This window comes from Panthera pardus, unplaced genomic scaffold (genome assembly GCF_024362965.1).
Source record: "Panthera pardus isolate Hobbes unplaced genomic scaffold, ASM2436296v1 HiC_scaffold_12, whole genome shotgun sequence".
In the NCBI taxonomy this organism is placed as follows: Eukaryota; Metazoa; Chordata; class Mammalia; order Carnivora; family Felidae; genus Panthera; species Panthera pardus.
The window spans coordinates 105,556,220-105,576,529 of NW_026526677.1; the positions used below are offsets into that span (position 1 = coordinate 105,556,220).

At 45.8% G+C, this 20,310-nt stretch overlaps 1 protein-coding gene across 2 annotated transcripts in view; it reads left to right on the forward strand.

Annotated features, from left to right (window-relative positions):
• The first annotated feature begins 13,627 nt into the window (after nucleotides 1-13,627).
• POU2AF1 (POU class 2 homeobox associating factor 1) overlaps nucleotides 13,628-20,310 on the forward strand; it is a 30,064-nt gene continuing 23,381 nt past the window's right edge. Inside the window, exon 1 of one of the 2 annotated variants that reach the window (XM_019469218.2) lies at nucleotides 13,628-13,724. In XM_019469218.2, the coding sequence (XP_019324763.1) occupies nucleotides 13,655-13,724 (70 nt within the window). In that variant the 5' untranslated portion in view covers nucleotides 13,628-13,654. Of the gene's footprint in view, nucleotides 13,725-19,526; nucleotides 20,020-20,310 lie in introns of those variants that run through there. The other variant, XM_019469220.2, reaches the window with a different exon arrangement.

A 20,310-nucleotide genomic window follows, 5' to 3' on the forward strand; every position in this document is an offset into this window, starting at 1 on the left:
ATGAGACAACAGATTAAGATGACAAAACAATACCGTTAGGTAACAGTGTGATGTAACACAAAATTGTTCAGTATTGCCAACAAAACAGTGGGAGGTGAATGGAACATGTCACGAATTGTGTGACCTTCATGCCCTAGTTCTTTTTTTTTTTTTTTCCCTCAAAGTTCTAAGCTTTTTAGGGACATTGTACCCAGCATGGGTAACCTGTCTTTGCTTCTCAGAGAAGAAAATTCCACGCAAAGAACATTTTTCACCCAGCAGCTCACACCATGTTCATCAAGATGTGACTCTGTCCTTTCCTATGATTTTTTTCAACAGAGGTGCTAGAGAAGGCAGTTTGACTGTTATCCCTGAAGAATACCTGTCCTAAAGATGTGAACAGAGGGGACTTGAGGCCAAGGGATTAAGTCTGTCGATGCCCTGCCCTCTACTCCTTTCTTGGTGTGCTCTTACCTCCGCAGGGACCTTGGAAAGCTTCCTACTCTGGGAATGTAGGGTGTCCCATCTAGGGCACCATCTTGAATCTTTGGTGGGCTGCAGCCCCTTCCCTTAGCTGGGCGACTTTGGGCAAGCTGCTTAATCTCTTTCGGCTTTTGTTTTTCTCGTCTGTAAGATGGATATATAAAAGTGAATGTGAGGAGGAAATGGAACAATTACTGCAGCGTGCTCATCAGAGTGACTGGCACATTACATGTTTTTCAAAGGGGTGTCTTTCTGTCATTATCAGCTCTACTGCCCATACCCCCACATCACTATCACCACCACAATCTTCACCGTCATCACTAACGATATCATCGCTATCACTGCCATCATCATCTTCATCTAAGCAAGACCTCCCGTGACTCATTCCTGTAGGATCTTTTTTTTTTTTTTTTAAGTTTACCTATTTATTTTGAGAGAGAGAGAGAGAGAGAGAGAGAGAGATTGGGAGCAGGGTAGAGGCAGAGAGAGAGAATCCCAAGATGGCTCCATACTGTCAGTGTAGAGCCCGATATGGGACTTGAACTCACGAACTGTAAGATCATGCCCTGAGCCGGGATCAAGAGTCAGAGGCTTAACTGACTGACCACCCGGGTGCCCCATCCTGTAGGACCTTTTTAACTGACTGGCTGGCTACTCTGATAAATATCATGTTCTCCTGATGTGACAGTGGCTGGTCACCCCGCTCAGGTAATATCTCTGCGAGTTTTCAGAGGCAAGCAAGTGACTTGCGGGAAATGAATGCTGACAATTTTAGTCCCTGTGGTCGAGCAGAAAGGGCGTTAGTTTTAGTTGGATGGTCTTTTGGATGTCCCTCGAATCACCCCCTCTGCAGCTATTAGGTCTGTCCCACAGAAAAATTCTCTCACTGAGTTCTTCTCATTTCCCCATGAATAACAGCGGCGACGATGCAAGTGAAGGAGACCTTAGCCCACTAAAATCATTTCCCTTTTCCCCATTAATTATAATGTCATGGGAAAGAGAAGATGCTTCATTTCAATTTTAGTCTCTAATAATGGGAGCGCCTGGAGGAGGACAACAGAAATGTTTGAGGTTGGGATTCTGAAGCCTAAAAAGCCGAGTTAATTACCTTCGGCTTCCCAGACAGATTCCTGTGTACACAATTGTGTTTCATCTTTGTGACCCGCGGCTATACTTTGAGGGTTTCTGAAGTAGAGAAATTACTCAGGCTGTGTCCAGAGCCCTGCCCTCATTAAGAGTTGTAAGAAGATGGACATAAATACCACGTGGGACCCCCATAAGAGAAGCCCTTCTCTGGAGAGATGTTTATTTGGCGGTTCACAAGGGTAAAGGGATTCTGAGGGAAATTTTGGCTTGGGTCGGGGCGGGGGGCTCTGCTGAGAAGTTCCACTCTGCAAAGGGGGTGTTCAGTTCCGTTGAATTTCTTCACCAAGTCAACACAGGTTGCAATGTGGAAATGAGCGTGTGGAGACATTTCCGATGTGGTATTTCTTTCTTTCTTTCTTTTTTTGCCTTTGGATAACAACACAGTCAGACCTTTGTGCACAATGCGGATTCTGAAAGGCCGTGGAAGGCAGAGTGGGAGGACCTCGGAGGTATCTCGGGGGAACATTTAGCAGAAACACAGCACGCGCCAACTTGCCTCAAGGCTGAGGAGACTGAGGGCTTCTCTGCCGCGGCCCCTCTTCCTACACGCTCACCCAAAAGGAACTGGAAGGCATCCCCTTGGCTGGTACATGAGGCTTGAGCCATTCATCTACTGAACAAATATTTATTGAGTGTGAGTTAATGCCAAACCTATTCTAGGTGCAGGATACAGCAGGGAACAAAAGTAGGCAAAAATCCCTAGTGATACAAATTTCACTTTTCCTCGGATTGGCTTCACATTGTTATCTTGCTCTCTTTGATTTTATATCTATCTATATCTATCTATCTATGTATCTATCTATCGGCACCTGTATTTTTTATACATGTATGTATATCTGTAGGTTTTATATGCAGATCTTAAATTTATCAGATTTATATATAATACATAATAAAAATGTAAATATACATATCATTAAGTAAAACAATATATAAATACGCCTTCTTAGATTGTATGTTCCAAGAATTCAAGGGTTGAGCTTATCCAACTATCTTTGTACAGAATCCAGAATATCATCATTCATTACTCTTTCATCCATCCACTCAACACTTACTCTCTGAGCGTCTACTTTGAGGGAGGTGATGGCGATACTGTGATGAACAAGACCTAAAATCTCTCACGCAAATTATGGCGTAATTTAGCAAATATCGAGACGAAGATAGTGAGGCCATGCTTTTTTTGACATTTAATCCAGGCTTACTGATGTACAATTCTTAAATCTTACATCTGAAAAGATTTACCTCATATCTAAAGAATAATGCCATATTAATTGCCAGTTGACACATTTTCAGCAATGATGACTTGGCACGTACCACGTAGAGCCTTTTTTAAAAAAGCTTTTTAAGATAATTTTCGTTTTATAGAAGGGTTGCAGAAAAAACGGACAGAGAACTCCTGGGTACCCTTCACTCAGCTTACCCTGATGTTAATTAAGCTCTTCTATAACTGTGGTACATGGATCCAAACTAAGAAATTGACATTGGTATAATACTATTAACTAGATTATACAGACTTTATTAGAATTTCTCCAGTTTTTCATTGATTTTTTTTTTTTCTTTTCCAGGATCCAACCCAGGATGCCCTTTTTCATTTAGACATCGTATCTCAGGAAACCTTGGGGACTCATTCATACTGGCATGTAACTGACTGATTCCACTTCAAAGGGTTAAGCCTTTAGAAGGACCATTACCTTTCAATGCAGATGAACACATATATGGTTCTCAGTCCTGGTCATGCATTGGCATCACTTGTGGCACATTTGTGATACAGCTCAGGCCTCACTTAAGCTCCGTAACGTCAAAAGCCTCCTCAGGTGTTGCCATGCACAACCAGGGCTGAGACCATTCCTCGTTTAAGCAGAGGTTTTTAGTGTGTGGTCCCTGAATCAGCAGCATGAGCATCGCCTGCAGACTTAGGAATGCAAATTTTGGGGCCTGAATCAGACCTCCTGAATCAGAAAATCTGGGGGTGTGTCCCCACGATCTGTTTTATTAAGTCTGACTCAGATGCATGGTAAGGTTTGAGAACCATTGCCTTGAGCAAAAGGACCGAGGTCTAACCGGTACATTTCAGCCAGGAGTGGAGAACAACGGACGGAGGGCACTGGCTCCCCCGGAAAACACATTCCATAAATGGTCGTCTGGTCTATGTACACAGAAAGCCATCTCTGGTTCCTTGTCTGTCGACTGAGGCTGTCTCACATTTGCAGACCATCAGCGGTGTTAGAACCTTTTCTTCCAGGAAGGACAGCTTTGCTTCAAGTGGCAACAGTATACTGGGTAATAGAATTAACTGGCGCTGTTTATGTTGGTGATCACGACTCCCCCCTTCCTTCCTCTTGTGTCCCACAAGCCACAGACCACAAGTGAGGCTGGTGGACAGGGCTGAGGCAGAGAATAAGGTTGTGGTAGGGGAAATAAGTAATTTGATTTCTTAGGCTGAACTGGATTGAATTAGAGGTCAGGGAACTCTTTTTCACAGTACGTTATTTCTTGAATTATAAATTTAATCTCAAAAAACAGTGATCCTAAAGTTTACTTTGAAGGGTAATGTCTTCATGGCCTACAGCACTGTATGTGGGAAAGATGCCTTCAACATTTGGCTGAAATGTGGGGATGTTTCAATGATTCTATTCAACTAGCACTATTCTCGGTACTGGGGTGGTGGACAAGAGGTGCTAGTCAATGAGCAGGAGGGACACTGTCCCTAACCTCAAGATCTACGGGGGGGAAACAAACATGACTGCCACCGAAGAGGGGACACAGGAAGGATGCTGTGTGCGCATCTGGTACTTTCTCTGATCTGCTCTCTGGGGCTCAGGTAAATCGTCTCTGGGGAAGTGAGGGTTGAACAGGAATCAGCCAGGTGAAGGGACGCAGGGGAAGGAAGAAGAGAGTGGAGAGAAGAACATTCTAGAAAGAGGAAGAGCTCGAGTGAAGGCCTGGAGTCCAGAGAGAGCCTGATGTGAAAGTTTTAAGAGCCGTGAGCTGAATAAACCAGGCCCTGGAGAGCGTAGGCCATGGGATGGAAGGATGAGGTTGGAAAGGCAGTGAGTCCGGATCCCCGAGGGCCTAGGAAGTCCCATGAAGGATTTGGACCGGGGCCTAAAGGCAACTGGAAACCACTGAGGGTTTTAAAGCAGTGGAAGAAGATGACAGATTTGCATGAGAAATAAATCCTGTGGCAACACTTTGGAAAGTGCATTGGCCGGGGGAGGGGGATGAGCCCTAGTATGGGGAGACAGGAGCTGTCTATTGTACAGATGAAACTTAGGAATATTTGCTTAGAAAAATATGAAATGGACTAAGAGGTTGTGAGATTCAAATGTATTGCCTCTTGTGTTCTTTTTCAGCCCGAGTTTTGTTCTTTGGATGAAGCACACGTGTGGCATCTATCTTCGGCGTGGATGTGCATTCGACACGTGGAGTTTCTAGTTAGCGGCGTAAGACAGCTAATACTAAGTGGACACTAGCCTCTTGCAAATCACAATGTAAAACACCGTGCCGGATATCATGGGGGATTCCAGGAAGCCTTGGTCCTTGACCACAAGAAACTGATGTTTGAATTACGGAAATAAAAACATACATTTCAATTTTCATCGAAGACTCCATCTGTGTGTTATCAATGATCAAAAAGGGAGGATGGAATCACAGACGCTCTAAGAGGAGCAGTAGTGGAAGCAGTTTTGTGGAAGATGTAGGTCTTGGTCTTTGCACATGGCTTTGAAGGCTCCTGGGGGTGGGTAGAGAGACCAGCTGAGGGAAGACAGTGCAGGTGGCGGAACTGGGCGTTGTGATTGGATCCACACTTGTGGTTTCAATTTGTCTTGATTTTCAGGGACAGCCGATGGGACCTGAGACATGACAGGAAAGTGCAGTAGCTTTGGGCAAAGAATAAGGCAGTAGTAAATGTTCCCATCTTGAGTAGCGGTCACTTCTCTGCCATCCCTGCTCGAACTGAGGCACACTTGGAAAGGCGTGTGGGGTTGACTGGGGATAGGTCTGGGGAGGGCGGGTGAGGGGCCCTCCATGACTCTACCTGCCACCCCAGAGATCAGCACGCTCTACTTTTCTGGATCTTACCTAGCGCCAAGGCAGTTTAGAAGTTACCTGTAACAGAAGAGGCCGTTTCTAAAGTCACAGCCACCAGAAACCCCAACCCTTTGCTTCTTAATCCTGACACAATCTGCTCTTGTGCAGAGTTCAATTGTACCAAAGGGTCGATTTGGCTCTGCGTTGCCCTCAAGTCCTAGGCGCGAGTTGCCACTCGATGGCCACCTGCCACCACCCTGGGCGGGAAGTAGGGAGGAGGCCGAAGAGCAGAGGGGCCGAAACCAGACCCTGTGGCAGCAGAGGCAGGTTGTGGCCAGGCTGAGAGCAGACAGGTCTGCCTCCGGGAGATAGCTGTACCGTCCTGTGGCCCAGGGGGAGGGTCCGTGCAGAGGGTCAGGGTGGTGCAGGGAACGTGTCTCAGAGTCTGGCCGGAAGACATCGGTCTGCAAGGTGAGTTCAAGGGGGAACGTCACGGGGCAGAACATTTCCAACCGTGTGTGTTCTCCGGAGATGGCTTGTGGACTGCTTGACCGAGGGCCAGGGCAGCCAAAGGGGTAGGAGACTCCAAAGAGCCGACGACCTCACTCTGTTTTCACCGGAGTTAGTCCTCTTCTTTCTGTTTTAGACTTTGGGGGATCTGTTTAATAATTGAGATGAAAAAGAAAAGAATTCTGATGACAGAAATCAGTTGAAAACCTTTGTCGGTCCGATGGCCTTCCCACAACATTCTGTTTCGGTCCCTGTTTGGAGGAATGTCCTCAATACAGGGAAGGCACTTGTTGAGCCCCCCGCCTCCGTGGGGGCGCACCAGGGTGGAAGCCCTGAGCCCTGAGGATCTGCTCGGCGTGTGCAGACCAGCCAAGGCTCTGCTGGGGTCGCTGGAGGCAGGGCCGGGGAGCAAGAGCCAGAGAGCTGCCAGCGGGAGGAACAATGGGCTAGTGTGAGCGCCGCCCGAGGGGCTCAGCAGAGGGGACAGTCCACCGGCGCTGCGGAGGCGTGTTTGTCCAGGCAGGAAGCCACCAGGCACACTGAGCCAGGCTCCCCTGGCACATCTGATGCCACCTGCAGTGGAGCCCCGGGCACCTTGAAGAAGGCAGGAGCGGTTGCTGGGCAGCCCCCCTGGCCAGCCACGTTTCTCACTTCCTGCTTGCGTTTGAGGACGGTCCCCCTCCCCGACCCTGCTCGGTAAAAGGATTCCCTGTTGTGTCCAGGTTGCTCAGCCTTTTCCTGTAGCCGCCTCATGGCTCACCATCTGGGAGATGTTCCCTGAGCCAGGGAACTAAGATCTAATGCAATCGCTTCTAAGAGGGAAGGGTCTGATGGGGACAGGACACCTCGTAGGCTCTCATCAGCATCTGTGAAATAAGTGATTCTATGAGCGTGCTAGTGTGTTACTATCCCGCTGTGTTAAGACTGTTGGGCCGACACGGGTATAACTATATCATGGTGGGTGGGAGTAATTGTATCACAAGGAGAGACACCGTGCCTGGTGTCAGTCACCTGGCGAGGAGGTCTGCTCAGACCAGGCACAGGCTGTGCACAAACATCTGGAGAGGGAGTCAGGGCAGGCTCACATGGAGATAAACAGTAGCAGTGAGGGGGCAGCGTCGATGAGCCCCACGGTGGCATTAACTTGAACATGACATGTGGAAAAGGCAGGACCATGAGCCACTGGAATAAGCTGGTTGTGGCACTTGGTCGGCTTGGCTTCTTCACCAAGCCTGGCGTCCTTGGGGCTCATTCCCACTGTGGGCTCTCTCGCCCAGTGGTTAGTAATGCAATGGCCAACCTTCACCGGGCATCCACGGTTACTGGCATTGTGGTGTGGCTTTTCATGCAGTGTTCAATTTGATCCTCAATAGCCTGGGAAGGAAGTATTACCTGTATTTTACAGACAAGGAAATTGAGGGATAGAGTATTCACTGACCTGTTTAAGATTACAGTTTTAAGTGGTAGAACCAGAATTTGAACCCTGGATCTATCTAATTCCAGAGATCAAATTCTTAACTGCTTTTTGCCGTGGAGTCCTCTGGACAATATCGGCCGATCTTCTGTGCTGAGGGTTACTAAGGGGGCGTGTTCAGTTTAAGCTTGGAGGGAACTTTTTGAGAGGTGGGAGAGCTCCCAGGGAGGACACGGTTGCAGTGTATGGTGGGTCTTGGGGTAGGGGCCATGACACTTGCTCACTCACCCTTCCTTCCCAGAGTGTTTCCTTCCCATGCTACACTTTAGACACTCTGTTCTTTCTTTAGTATTTGGGAGCCATCCCCCATGACTTCTTTCTGCAACCTCTGCCCAGTGGTCCTTCCATCTTTGGCTAATGAGAAAATTCTCTTAGGGGTCAGGGGGTGCAACTGAAACTTAGAACTAGAGTAAGTCTCCAAATATACAGTTCTCTGGGTGGCCAGCATCCACACTCAGTTACTGCCTGGTTTCAGCGTGCGCTTCTCAGGCATTCATGGGGACTGAGAGCCAGAGTCACCTGCCAGTGCTGCCTGAGGGTATTCAGAGGGCTGGACAGGGGCAGGTGCTCAAACGTTTGACGTCTGCCATTTGCTCTGGCCGATCTAATCAGTCCAAGCTGTCATCACATCCTCTGACAGGTGAGAGCAGAGGGCTACCTAGATTACATGCTGTGACTCACCATCATTTACAAACTGATTTAGCAACCTGGTTCCTCGACCCAGAGAAATAGCAGGGAGCTCCATGATCATCCAAGTGGACTTGGAGGAGGCCTTGAAGTGATCTACATAGGATCAGCCCACAGTGATCTCCCTGTTCTTCCAGCAATCTTTGTACTCATTGATATGCATGTTTGTGAATCTAGGTGACTGTATCATGTAATCTAACACACTCTGTTACATGTCCTCATGCCCCTCTGTGGTCTAGGCAAGACCACACGACTCGTCTTGGGGCCTCGGGCGCGAGCCCCGCCACAGCATTGTAAGAGTCATAGCTATCGCTTTTAGAGGCTTACTATCTGCCAGACACTTGCAGTGTTTTTCACATACTAACTAATCTAATCCTCCCCCCAAAATTTAAAATACTCGCACCCAGAGAAGATAACTTGCCCAAGATGTGTTGGCTATTCAAGACTCAAGATGCAAAACTTTTAACAGCATGAGCCTGAGTCTATTGTGAGCCACTGTACCCCTCAGTCAGCATGCTGAGTAAAGTGACCGCAGTTGAATTTGATGCTTAGTGACCGCAGTTGAATTTGACGGGCTACGGAGCTTGCTCTCCAACTTCAGGCGTGGCCACTGTTGTTTGAAAAAGAATAAATGGCTGGCAATCAACCCATCCAGGAGACTTTACTGAGCATATACTCTACAACTGGTGTTGTGTCAAATTTTCTGGATACAAAAGGAACCCGAGATGCTTCCTTAAGGAACTGGCTCTTCTTGGACCAGAAGAGGCGATTTGCCAAGGCTTCTGCATTCCACAGCTTGGTGTCGTCAATGTGTCTGGCAATCTACACCCAAGCTGAGATGGATGTGGGACTTAGCAATCTGTCTGTAACTTGCTCTAAGGTTTGTGCTCTTGCCTGTGAAGGCCGCCTCCCTGGTGCGAAATGCTCACCTTGTTGCAGATATAGAAGTGGTCCGAGTTGCAGCTGAGGCTGAACAAGAGGGAATGCAACAAGGCTATTTGGGTCTTACTGGACTTTCCGTTTCTGGGCGTGGCATCCATACCCTGGTAAAATCCTTGTAGGCATCTGTGAAAGAGTGGAAAGCCCACCAGAGCCCTCGCCCCACCTCCTGCCATATGACTGAGCTTGGACCTCCTTGAACTCAGTGTCTACCTTGCCACGGTGAGGGAGTGGTTCGTGCTCAGTTGATGCTCAGTTGATGTTTGTTGAGTGTGCTGAGTGTAGAGTATCTGGGTTTAACATCACTGATGGTTTTTATCTGTATCCTTAGCTGGGTTCTTAGAAATGCTTTTCTGCATGTGCATATTTCTATGGAAACACAAGATATTTATTTGGGAGATGCTTTCTGACCCACTGTTTTCCTTGTTCTGGTGTGAGGACATTGGTGCTGGCTGTCCCTCTTCCACCTCCCCCACCTCCCTCCACCCCCCACCCCCCCCATTAGAATATAAGTTCTGTGAAGTCGGGGACTTTCCTTTCCTTGTTCACTAATATATCCTCAGTGCCAAATACAGCCTGGATAATAGTAGAATGACCGTCAACGACTCTTTGCTGAATGAATGGAGAGGTGAATGATTGATTGTTTGGAAACTAACTCTCTCGTGGTGAGGTAGTGTTACATGGCGATAGAGCCGTTCTCATCCCAAGAAGAAACGTGTAACTATACGTGGTGATGGATGTTAACAAGACTTTTTTGCAGTATATACTTGTGTCATTGTGTTGTACATGGGAAATGAATAGGTCAAGTCTACCTCAGTTAAAAAAAAAAAAAAAAAAAAAAGAGCTGTGGAATCCAAGTGTCCAGGTGGGATCCTGGCTCTCCTTATGAGCTGTGTGTTTTAGCCAAGTTTCTTAACCTCATTCTGTCTGTTTTCTCACCTGTAAAATGAGGCTAGTACTTCAAAGCATTGTTATGAGGATTAAATGAAATAATATGTGCAGAGTACTGAGAAGAGTTCCTGGCATATAGTAAATGTCCATAAATCTCGGCTGTCATTGGCTTTGCAAACTGGAAGGTACACAGGGAGCTCCTGGAGCTGTTTGATCTCTGGCCCCTCCCCTCGCTTTTATTTTATTTTTTCATGGTGTGACTGTGCCCATTTGTGGAACACATTAACTAAGAAAGATTTTTTTAAATATACTCTTGCCAATCAATTTCTATTTATTGTGTGCCTATTACATTTCTAACCCTGTTTGTGTTTTCACTTTCCATATTTGCTCCCACAGGTAATGGCAGAGATATTGGGCTCAAGTCAAAAGCTTCCATATTATTTAAAATATTTCATATTAAAAAGAATAATGATGGCCACCATTTATAGATTCTTATTATATGCTGGGCATCATATACTTTGGTGGCTAAGTGCTTGCCCAGGCCAGGGTCAATGACGTGTAGGTACTGACTGTCAGTATCTGACTTTGCCTCTGGGTTCACTGAGCACACGCTTAGTTTACTTGGTTCACTAGTCTCTCCCCGGTGGTACTGGGCCACACGTATGCCACACACTTACTGCCTGATTGAATTAACAGCTCTGTCTTTGGAGGCGGATCTTTTTTCCCCTTGGACGTTTAGGATGTCTACAATTCTGAGTCACCCCTCTCCCTCTTTCTCATCCTTTTCCTCTTTTTCTTCTTTCTCCACTTGCATTTCTATTTCTGTCTCCTTTTCGACTTCTCCATCTCTTCATTCATTCATTCGAGTTGCTCTCCCGCCAAACTACAGCCGCCCGCCTGGCAGTTCCCCGTGTGACCAACAGCTGCCCGGGAGCACGGCATGCATGCAAATAGACTTGTCGGGGCTTGTCTGCAGCCTTTTCCCTTTTGTAGTAAACCAGACCTTCGATTCACAGGGAAACAGGCCTTAGCTTTACCGTAGTTCCGATTTCCACAGTGTTTGGGCACAAATCATGAACTGTACACCTGGTAAAAATCCTGAGTCACCAGAGGGCTTGGTGTTGCAGGAAGAGGATCTTGGAGGAGATCCTTTGTTGCATTTTGGAAGGAAGGATGACTGGCAAACATCACTGGACAAACTCCCCTCCCCTTACTCTTCTGAACCTTCAGCTTAGGGGAACAGAGGCCGAGGGCATCCCTGATGTCCGTTGTTTGGGGGGGGCTCTGGTCACTTGGGGGACCTTTCGACACTGAACGGAAAAGCAGTGAGACTGAGTGGTCTGAGTCATGGGCATGCCAAGTGGGTGCCAGGTCACAGAGTCACCTGACCGCTACTCCTTGGTGGGGCCAAGCTCCCCTCCGTGCGTGGGAAATGATGCTTATTTGCTTCCCTAGACAAAGGATCATCCATGCTACACTTCAGGTGGAGACTTTTGTTTTCCTTCTTAATCAGGGCTTTCTAGGGGCATTCCAATGAATAAGAGTTTGAAAGAGGATAAAAAGGAAAGGAGATCTTGAGAAAGAAGACAGAACTAGTTTTTTGGTTTTAATTTTAATGATGAATGTGATTCATACTAACCGATTAAGAGCAACAGTGTGACTATCTCAGTAGGGACAGGAAAAGAATAGGACAGAACACAATACCCTATGATCATGTACGCTCTCACTCTACCAGAATAGAAGGGAACTTCCATGATTTGGTAAATGGAATCTTTAATAAAGCCTACAGCTAAGAGCACACATAATGGTAGAGATCTAGAAGTTGATAAGGCTGCTCTCTGTCACCACACTCAAGTGGGAGATGCTTGCTTGAAATTTGGCCCAGGAGGGTGAGGGGAGAAGGTGACCCATAAGAGATACTCTTGGAGTGCCTTGAGCTGCAGATGGCCAAGGTCACCAGTCAGAGGCAACAACCATCCCAGGCAGGACCCCTTGCACATTTGCGAAGTCCAGCCAATTACAATCCTCCCTGGAATCAGGTCAGTCATATGGGGCTCTGCCTGGACAGGGGAGTGAGGGCAAAGGATGGTCCTGAGCCTCAGGAAGGACTAGTTTTTGATTGCCTAAGTTAGTGTTTCTTAAACCCCAAAGTAATGTCATCTGATTTTTTTTTTAACTTTTTTTTTTTTTTTAATTTATTTTTGAGACAGAGAGAGACAGAGCATGAACGGGGCAGGGGCAGAGAGAGAGGGAGACACAGAATCGGAAGCAGGCTCCAGGCTCTGAGCCATCAGCCCAGAGCCCGACGCGGGGCTCGAACTCACGGACCTCGAGATCGTGACCTGAGCTGAAGTCGGACGCTTAACCGACTGAGCCACCCAGGCGCCCCATCTGATTTTTTTTTTTAAGATAAAAAACAGCCAATAGAGTCATAGGCAGCTCCCAGACCTACTGAACCAGGTTCTCTAAGGGTGGGACTCAAGAACATTTCTTTATAACAATTATCCTGCATAATTAGGATGTGAACCATTCTTTAGGAATTCTTGTAGGACTTTTCATTTAAAAAAAAAATCAGGTGTTTCATATCAGTGATAAGTACTTGAGCACAGGGCCTGAGTCTTCCTCATGCGAAATCCCTAATGTCTAGCATAATTTCCAGCACAGAGTTAGTGCTCAAAAAATATTTGTAGAGGGGAGCCTAGGTGGCTCAGCCAGTTAATTGCCTGACTCGGTTTGGGCTCAGGCTGTGATCTCAGGGTTTGTGAGATGGAATCTCACTGACAGCACGGAGCCTGCTTGGGATTTTCTCTCTCTTCTCTCTCTCAAACTAAATAAATAAACCTTAAAAAAAAAAAGCATTTGTAGAAGTATGAGGGAAGCTGTTTCTCAAAGGTGGCCATCAACTGTGTAGACTGTGGGGGAGGTAATGTTAGTGACATGGAGGTTAAACTATCAAACTTATTATTCAGTGTGAGATGCCAAGGAATGGTAGAGCACGAAAAAAAAAAGTCCCTTTGCCTTGAAAGGACCACATGTGGGTAGAATAGCCTGGAGACTTTTTCTTGTGCAAAGGCTGGTTTTTTAAAGCTCCAGGGTAACAGGTGAATCAAAGGTAATAACCACTAAGTTTTATTGACTATCTTCCAGGATTATTTATGGCAGTCTTGAGCCGTAGATAATAATTAAAGTCACCTTTAAATTCTAGGAACCATCTGTTTAGCATCAAGGGGCATTCAGGAGAGCCATAAAAAGAGGGGGGCATCCTCCAGCTTGTTCCAAAGGCCAGGCTGCTACATACAATAGCTTCTGAATACTGGCACCCACCCAGGCCACTCTGCCCTGGGTCTATGCAATCAGAATGAGTGTGCTTTCCTTTTTTAATTGTACCTAGTCATAACATCTAATTATTTAAGGCATAATAAAGCTGGAAATCCCAGCCATTAATGCTACTCCCAAATAAGAGCCTGCCATATGCAGCTGTCAGCCAGATGCGCAGATGATGGCTGGGAACCGGGGATGACAAGACGTGGTCAGAATCCCACTGCTTCTTTGGCAAAGGTAGCGGACCTGCTCTTCTCTTGGAAAGGTACAAACTGTTCAAGCTTGAAGGGGCCCTGGTGTGCATGAGTTTTGAGAACAAAAACATGAAAGGGAATTCAGTTATGGAGTCTCTTGATCAGAATGAAACAATGAAAATTAGTAGATGTAGAATACTCTACCCTAGGCTATTGCATTCAATCATTGCAATAACAACAGTTATCCTTACTATTACTGTTATTATAATCTTGATCTGGAAGAGGAGGGCACTAGAGCTAGGAGAGTTGAAACAACTTACCCAAGGCCACCCTGCTAAAAGTACAGTTAGATTCCACACCAAGCTCTCTGACTCTACATTAAATATTCTCTTCACTATGCTCTGCTGTCTTGCCTGGAGGCAAATTCGATGGAAGACTGAAATGGTATTTATTTGCAGGAGAAATGAGAAATGGGCTTGGCTGACTCCGTGTGTAAAGGAAATATGGGAGATTGCCTGTAGGTAGCAATGAAGTTTGATACTATGCCCACGGATTTCCCATATCACTTGGGGCTCATTAGTGTTTTAGCTGGACTTAGGCAATGTATCTTTCATGTATTTAAAAATTTGATATCATAGTATTTCTCCAAAATAAATAGTGGTTCTTAACCTTGGAATTCTTATGAACTCTACAGACTGTCTCCCAAGGAAAATGTATATAAGCACACACACACACAGGACCCCTCTTTAAAATCACTGGGTCCTCCCTTTGTCTCTCACCCCACCCCTCAGGTTAAGAAATCTTTCTCTAGGGGTGCCTGGGTGACTCAGTCAGTTAAGCATCCAACTTTGGCTCAGGTCATGATCTCTCATGTCATGATCTCACGGTTCATGAGTTTGAGTCCCGCATTGGGCTCTGTGCCTGGAGCTCAGAGCCTGGAGTCTGCTTCGGATTCTGTGTCTCCCTGTCTCTCTACCCTTCCTCCACTTGCACTCTGTCTCTCTCTCTCTCTCTCTCTCTCTCTTTCAAAAATAAATAAACAGTAAAAAAAGAGAGAGAGAGAAAGAAATCTTTCTCTAGATATGACTTTACAAATTGCTCTGATTTTCTGGGCCACAGACAATCTTTCTAGTTTAGGGGTTGCTCTAGTCTGTCCGTATCTGCATTGATGATTCGTTCATTGGAAGGTCATATGGATTTTCTGTCTATCCAACACCAAATATCTGGCTATACGATGTTGACAATTTCTGCTTTTTCATTGTTTGCTTGCATCTAGTTTTGCTGTTAAGAAGTATAGTATTGGGGCACCTGGGTGGCTCAGTCGGTTAAGCGTCCGACTTCAGCTCAGGTCACGATTTCACAGTCTGTGAGTTCAAGCCCCGTGTCGGGCTCTGTGCTGACAGCTCAGAGCCTGGAGCCTGCTTCAGATTCTGTGTCTCCCTCTCTCTCTACCCCTTCCCCGCTCATGCTCTGTCTCTCTCTGTCTCAAAAATAAATAAATAAAAACATTAAAAAAAAAAAGAAGTATAGTATTAATATGATTCTTGTTCCTCAGCTGTTAATATACTCTTTTTCTCCACAGGTTTTTAGAATTTCCTCTTTGTATGAGTTGTTTTTAAACTTCACAATAGTGTGTCCAGGAGTTAGTTTTTCTTTACCCCTACAGTTTGACTGTCTATCACTCTTTCAATATTAGATCTTTCATATATATATTAATATAAATATATATTAATTATTATTTATATAATATATGATATATTATATTGTATACATAATTATTAATATATATAAATCATATATATTAATATATATAAATCATATGTATTAATATATATTAATTTTAGGGATTTGTCTTCATCATATCCAAAACAAGGATGAGACATGAATTACCACTATCACCATTGCTATTATCATGGTACTCTCTAACACTATAAAAAAGGGAATAAGAAATGTAAAGATTGGAAGGGGAAAGAGAAAACTGCTACAGTTAACAGGAGAGATGATCATCTACCTAGAGAGACCATCGTAATCAACAGACAAACTATTAGAACCAATAAGAGAGTTTAGCAAGATGTAAGAAAAACTCACAAGTATTATTAGAATTTTTCAATAACATCAACAGCCAACTCAAAAATACAATAAAAAGTAAGATGCTGTTCACAATGTCAACAGGAACTATGAAGCAAATAAAAATTACCTTATGCGGTGTCTGGGTGACTCAGTCGGTTAAGCGTCCGACTTCGGCTCAGGTCATGATCTCGCAGTCCGTGAGTTCGAGCCCCGCGTCGGGCTCTGTGCTGACAGCTCAGAGCCTGGAGCCTGCTTCACATTCTGTGTCTCCCTCTCTCTCTGCTCTTTCCCTGCTCATGCTCTGTCTCTCTCTGTCTCAAAAATAAATAAGCATTAAAAAAAATTTAATAAAAAAAAGAATTACCTTAGCTCAGAATACATCAGACTTCTATGGAGACAATTTTTAATTTCTAGTAATAAAGAACATGGAATATGATCTCAGTAGATGGGGAGCTATCCCATGCTTAGCAGGGCCAAATTAATCTTATAATGGTATCAGTCCTTCTTAAAGGTATCTATAAAATTCAACGAGAAGGCAATAAAAATTCCAGTTGCATTTTTTTTGGAGGAGCTTGAAAAGCTTGTTCTAGAGTTTTAAGACGTACTATAATAAATATTAGAGAAAACTTTCAAGTATTAGTACAAGAACAGACAAGGAGACCAATGAAATACAATAGAATTCAAATACAGGCCCATGTATATAAATTAGGTGTTTCTACTCAAAAAACCATGAGTGACGTTAACAGATGCCAGGTTAAGAGAAGAAATCTATATTGAGCAAAACTGATCATATCTAGAATTTTATGTATAGAGTATACAAAGTACCCTAATCAATAGGAAAATGACAGCAACCCCATTAGAGACATTAGCAAAAGAAAAAGTCATTTTAGAGAAGAGGAAATCCAGAAGGTTAAGAGGCATAGGAAGAGATGCTCGAATGCATTAGTGCTAGTAACGTAAAACAAAAGCGTAATGAACCATCACTGCATCTATTAGGTTGGCAAAACTTGGAAAGCTGGCTGGTACCAAGTTTGGCGGTGAAATGGAAATACATGAAGCCTTGTGAACTGGTGGTGGGAGTCCTGGAGAGCAATATGGCTGTATCTGTTCCACTTAAATATATGCATATTCTCTGAGGTAGTAATTCTACCTCTGGGCATATAACCCATAAAAGGATATATAGCTGTAAAAGGATGCATCAAAATATTCATTGATGCTTTGATTGTGGAGGGAGAATTCGGAGGCAATCTGGTTAAGTAAAACACAGTGTTTGCATTCCATGGGCTCCTTTCAAGACATTGCAAGAGACGGAGGGAATGTCTACATAGCAATGTGGTTGGATACAACATAGTGCTGAGTTACAAACTAAGGGACAGGGTAAGCACTATAAGACAATACCACTTACATTAATTAAAAATGCATGCATGCCCAGGGCTCCTGGGTGGCTCAGCCGGCTGAGCGTACGACTTCAGCTCAGGTCACCATCTCACAGCTGGTGAGTTCAAGCCCCGCGTTGGGCTCTGTGCTGACAGCTCACAGCCTGGAGCCTGCTTCGGATTCTGTGTCTCCCTCGCTCTCTGCCCCTCCCCCACTCGTGCCATGTCTCTGTCTGTCAAAAATAAATAAACATTAAAAAAATTTTTTAAAAATGCATGCATGCCAAACAGTATACATCTTGTAAGAACAGGCACAAATATCCGCAAATAAAAGGCTTGACATCAACCAGATGAAAATAGCTGCTTTGACTGGTATGTGATGGAGGTGAGTGGGGACGAGAAAAAGAATAGACGTGGCAGATGTGGATGGGGATGAATGAATGAAAGAATGAGTGAGTGAATGAATAAGTAAGAGAGGGACTTTCATGGACCCATGATGATAAAGTGCCATGGCTGAAAAAGATCATGAAGGCCCAAATGGAAAGGGGAAAACAAGGCCTAGTCTAGATGATGGCACATAGTGAGAATTTAGTAAATACTTGTTCACTTGAAGGAAGGAATGAAATCTGTGGTAAATCCTGTTTTGCAAAGCCAGAATTCTTTTGCAGTATGGATCAGAGTTCTTTACTGAATTATTTTGGGAGTTTTGATTTCAATATAGGAAAGTTTAAAAAAAAATGTGAGCATGCCCAACTTTGAGACATCTAGAGGCATTAAGGGAATTTTTTCTTTTCCTCGACTTCTTGAAGTGTCGTAAACATGGACACCTCCTTCTGTTCTTTTGAACGACGCCATGAAGTTTCACTTTGGATTCTTAGCTGCAGAGAATGTCTTCCCAGCAAATATTTGACACTTTGATCAAGTCTTGGTTCCCTTGTATGTGGTCATTGATATCCAGAGTCTTTTCTGGAAGCACTGAGCTGGAATCTACTTCCTGAGCTTCAAGGCTATCAGAGACTACTGGGCTTATAGCTGGGCATGACAGTGGGCTAATCAACGGACATCCTTTTTTATCTGCTATTGTATAAGATCTGACTTGCCAGAGCACCTCTAGATTTGTGTTCTCCCTTCTTTCCAGAGGATAGAGGAATTATCTCAGAGCTTCCATCAACCTGTTCTAGGTTTTAAACATGGCTGACATTTGGCTTTCACTGATTTCAACTTCACGAATATCTGTCAGTGTGATTATTTAAAGCTCTGGCTCCAGTAAGATGAACTTGAGTCTGATGGTCAGCCTATTGCCTAATCCCCCTGTGACTCTGGGCAAATTAAATTTCCTGAGCATTTGTTTCTCTGAAAAATATAGATAGAAGTTTCCCCAGAGTTGTGGAAACTCCACTAGATAATGTCGTTAGGGCTACCATAGAGCTTGGAGCCTTGTAAGTAGTTGTTATTATGATTTGCTTCATGAAACTCATCATGCTAGGCCTGTGAGGAGAGACCAAGATACGTAAGAAAAAGTTCTTAACTTCGTGGAACTTGGAGAAACAGGACAAAACGCAGAACGATGTGAGACAGGACAAGCGAGGTCACATATCTTTCCTAAGAACCCTGGGGGACATTCAGAGAACTGCTTCATAATTTTATAAACAAGGAAAACTTAGACTCAGTGTTACGTGACTTGGTGGAGAGGACGCAGGGAGTGGCACAGCCTCCCCGGGAACCCACCTCTCCCATGACTGAGCTGGGCCGGATGGATGTGCCTCTGTTTCCAGTGGACAAAGTTGTGTCAGATGGCTCTGAGGTAGCATAGGGGGCAAGGCCCCAGGCCTGCCCTGGGGGACCTTCGTCAGAGGGTCTTAATCCCAAAACCTGGGTCACGGGGGCCTGAGCATGTGAATTCAGATACAGAGAGGCGGGAGGCTTCCAACCTGGGAGGGAGTCCGTGGCCTGCTACTTGTACGCTCTCAGGTGGTGAGCCTCGTGACTTTTCCTTTGAGAAGCTTCATGCTAACAGGTGGGTGGGTACTAGGAAAGAGGCCCCGCTCATATTGTACCTGCACGTTCCCTTTCAGTTACCAGCTCTGGTTAAACAGCAAGGGTGTCCTCTCCTCTCTTCCCTGAGCGAGTTGGCCTTTTTCTCCACGGGCATACGGACCACGGGAACCAGCGTCTCCCATATTTAAGCATGATTAGGCCTCGCCATTTTGGTCATGGCCGGGGGGCAAGGGAGGGGCTGTTGTGTTTCAAAATGGAATAAACAGAAAAGCAGTATTAAAAGAATGAAGAGGTTGTTTAGTGAGGCTTGAAGAGACTACAGGTGTTTCCTCCTGTGTTGAGAACCAGCGGCCCCTGGGAATTGCATTTCCCGTTGAGCAGGGCCCATGGCGGACTGAGTCCTGCTAACATGCCTGTGGCGTAGAAGCCTGAAGGGGCGCCGCAGAAAACCCAGAGTTTTCCAGGGGTCTTTTGGGCTCCTCGTGGGTGTGGAGAGGTCCAGGACTGACACACATGCTCGCTCAGCTCGCACGCACAGACATTTTCACGCTCATCGTGCACCGCACCACACTCTGATGACCCCGGTCATCAGGACGCAGGCTTCTATGCTGCGTTGTTGTTCAGATCCAGCTGGCTGGCTCTGCGGGTCTGTGGCCGGTGGGCCTCCAAGGGAGCGCACAGTGGGGTGACGGGCAGCCCTGCTACAGAAAAAGCGCCCGGGTACCTGAGGTGGGAGGATGTGACGACGCTGTGCCCCCGCGCAGCGGGGACTCGGGCCTTTAAAAAGCCGAGGAAACAGCCTCTGAGCAGGCGGTGGCTACACTGGAGGAGAGCACACCCAGGTCTCACGTGAAAGCAGCCAAACTGTCTGCTTCAAAGAGAAAAGGCAACATCCTGTCACAGGCCATGCTCTGGCAGAAACGTAAGTGGTTTGACCGTGGCTGTCAGAGCCGTGCAAGCACGGGCAGGGGCCGGGGCTTCACCGGCGAGCCCACCCGGGGACGGGGGAGGGGGTGGTGGCGATGGAGGCACCGGGGGTGCCCGACCCCAGCCAGGGGGGCGCAGGGGCCAGGTGGGCGACGGAGCCCGGTGGAGAAAGCGACCTGGCAGAGGTGATGCTGATTTTCCAGGCTGGAGGGGAACGAACTAGTGTTCCAAGGTGGGACAGCTCATCGTGTCTCCGCTGCGAGGCATGAATCACTGTGGTGAGGAA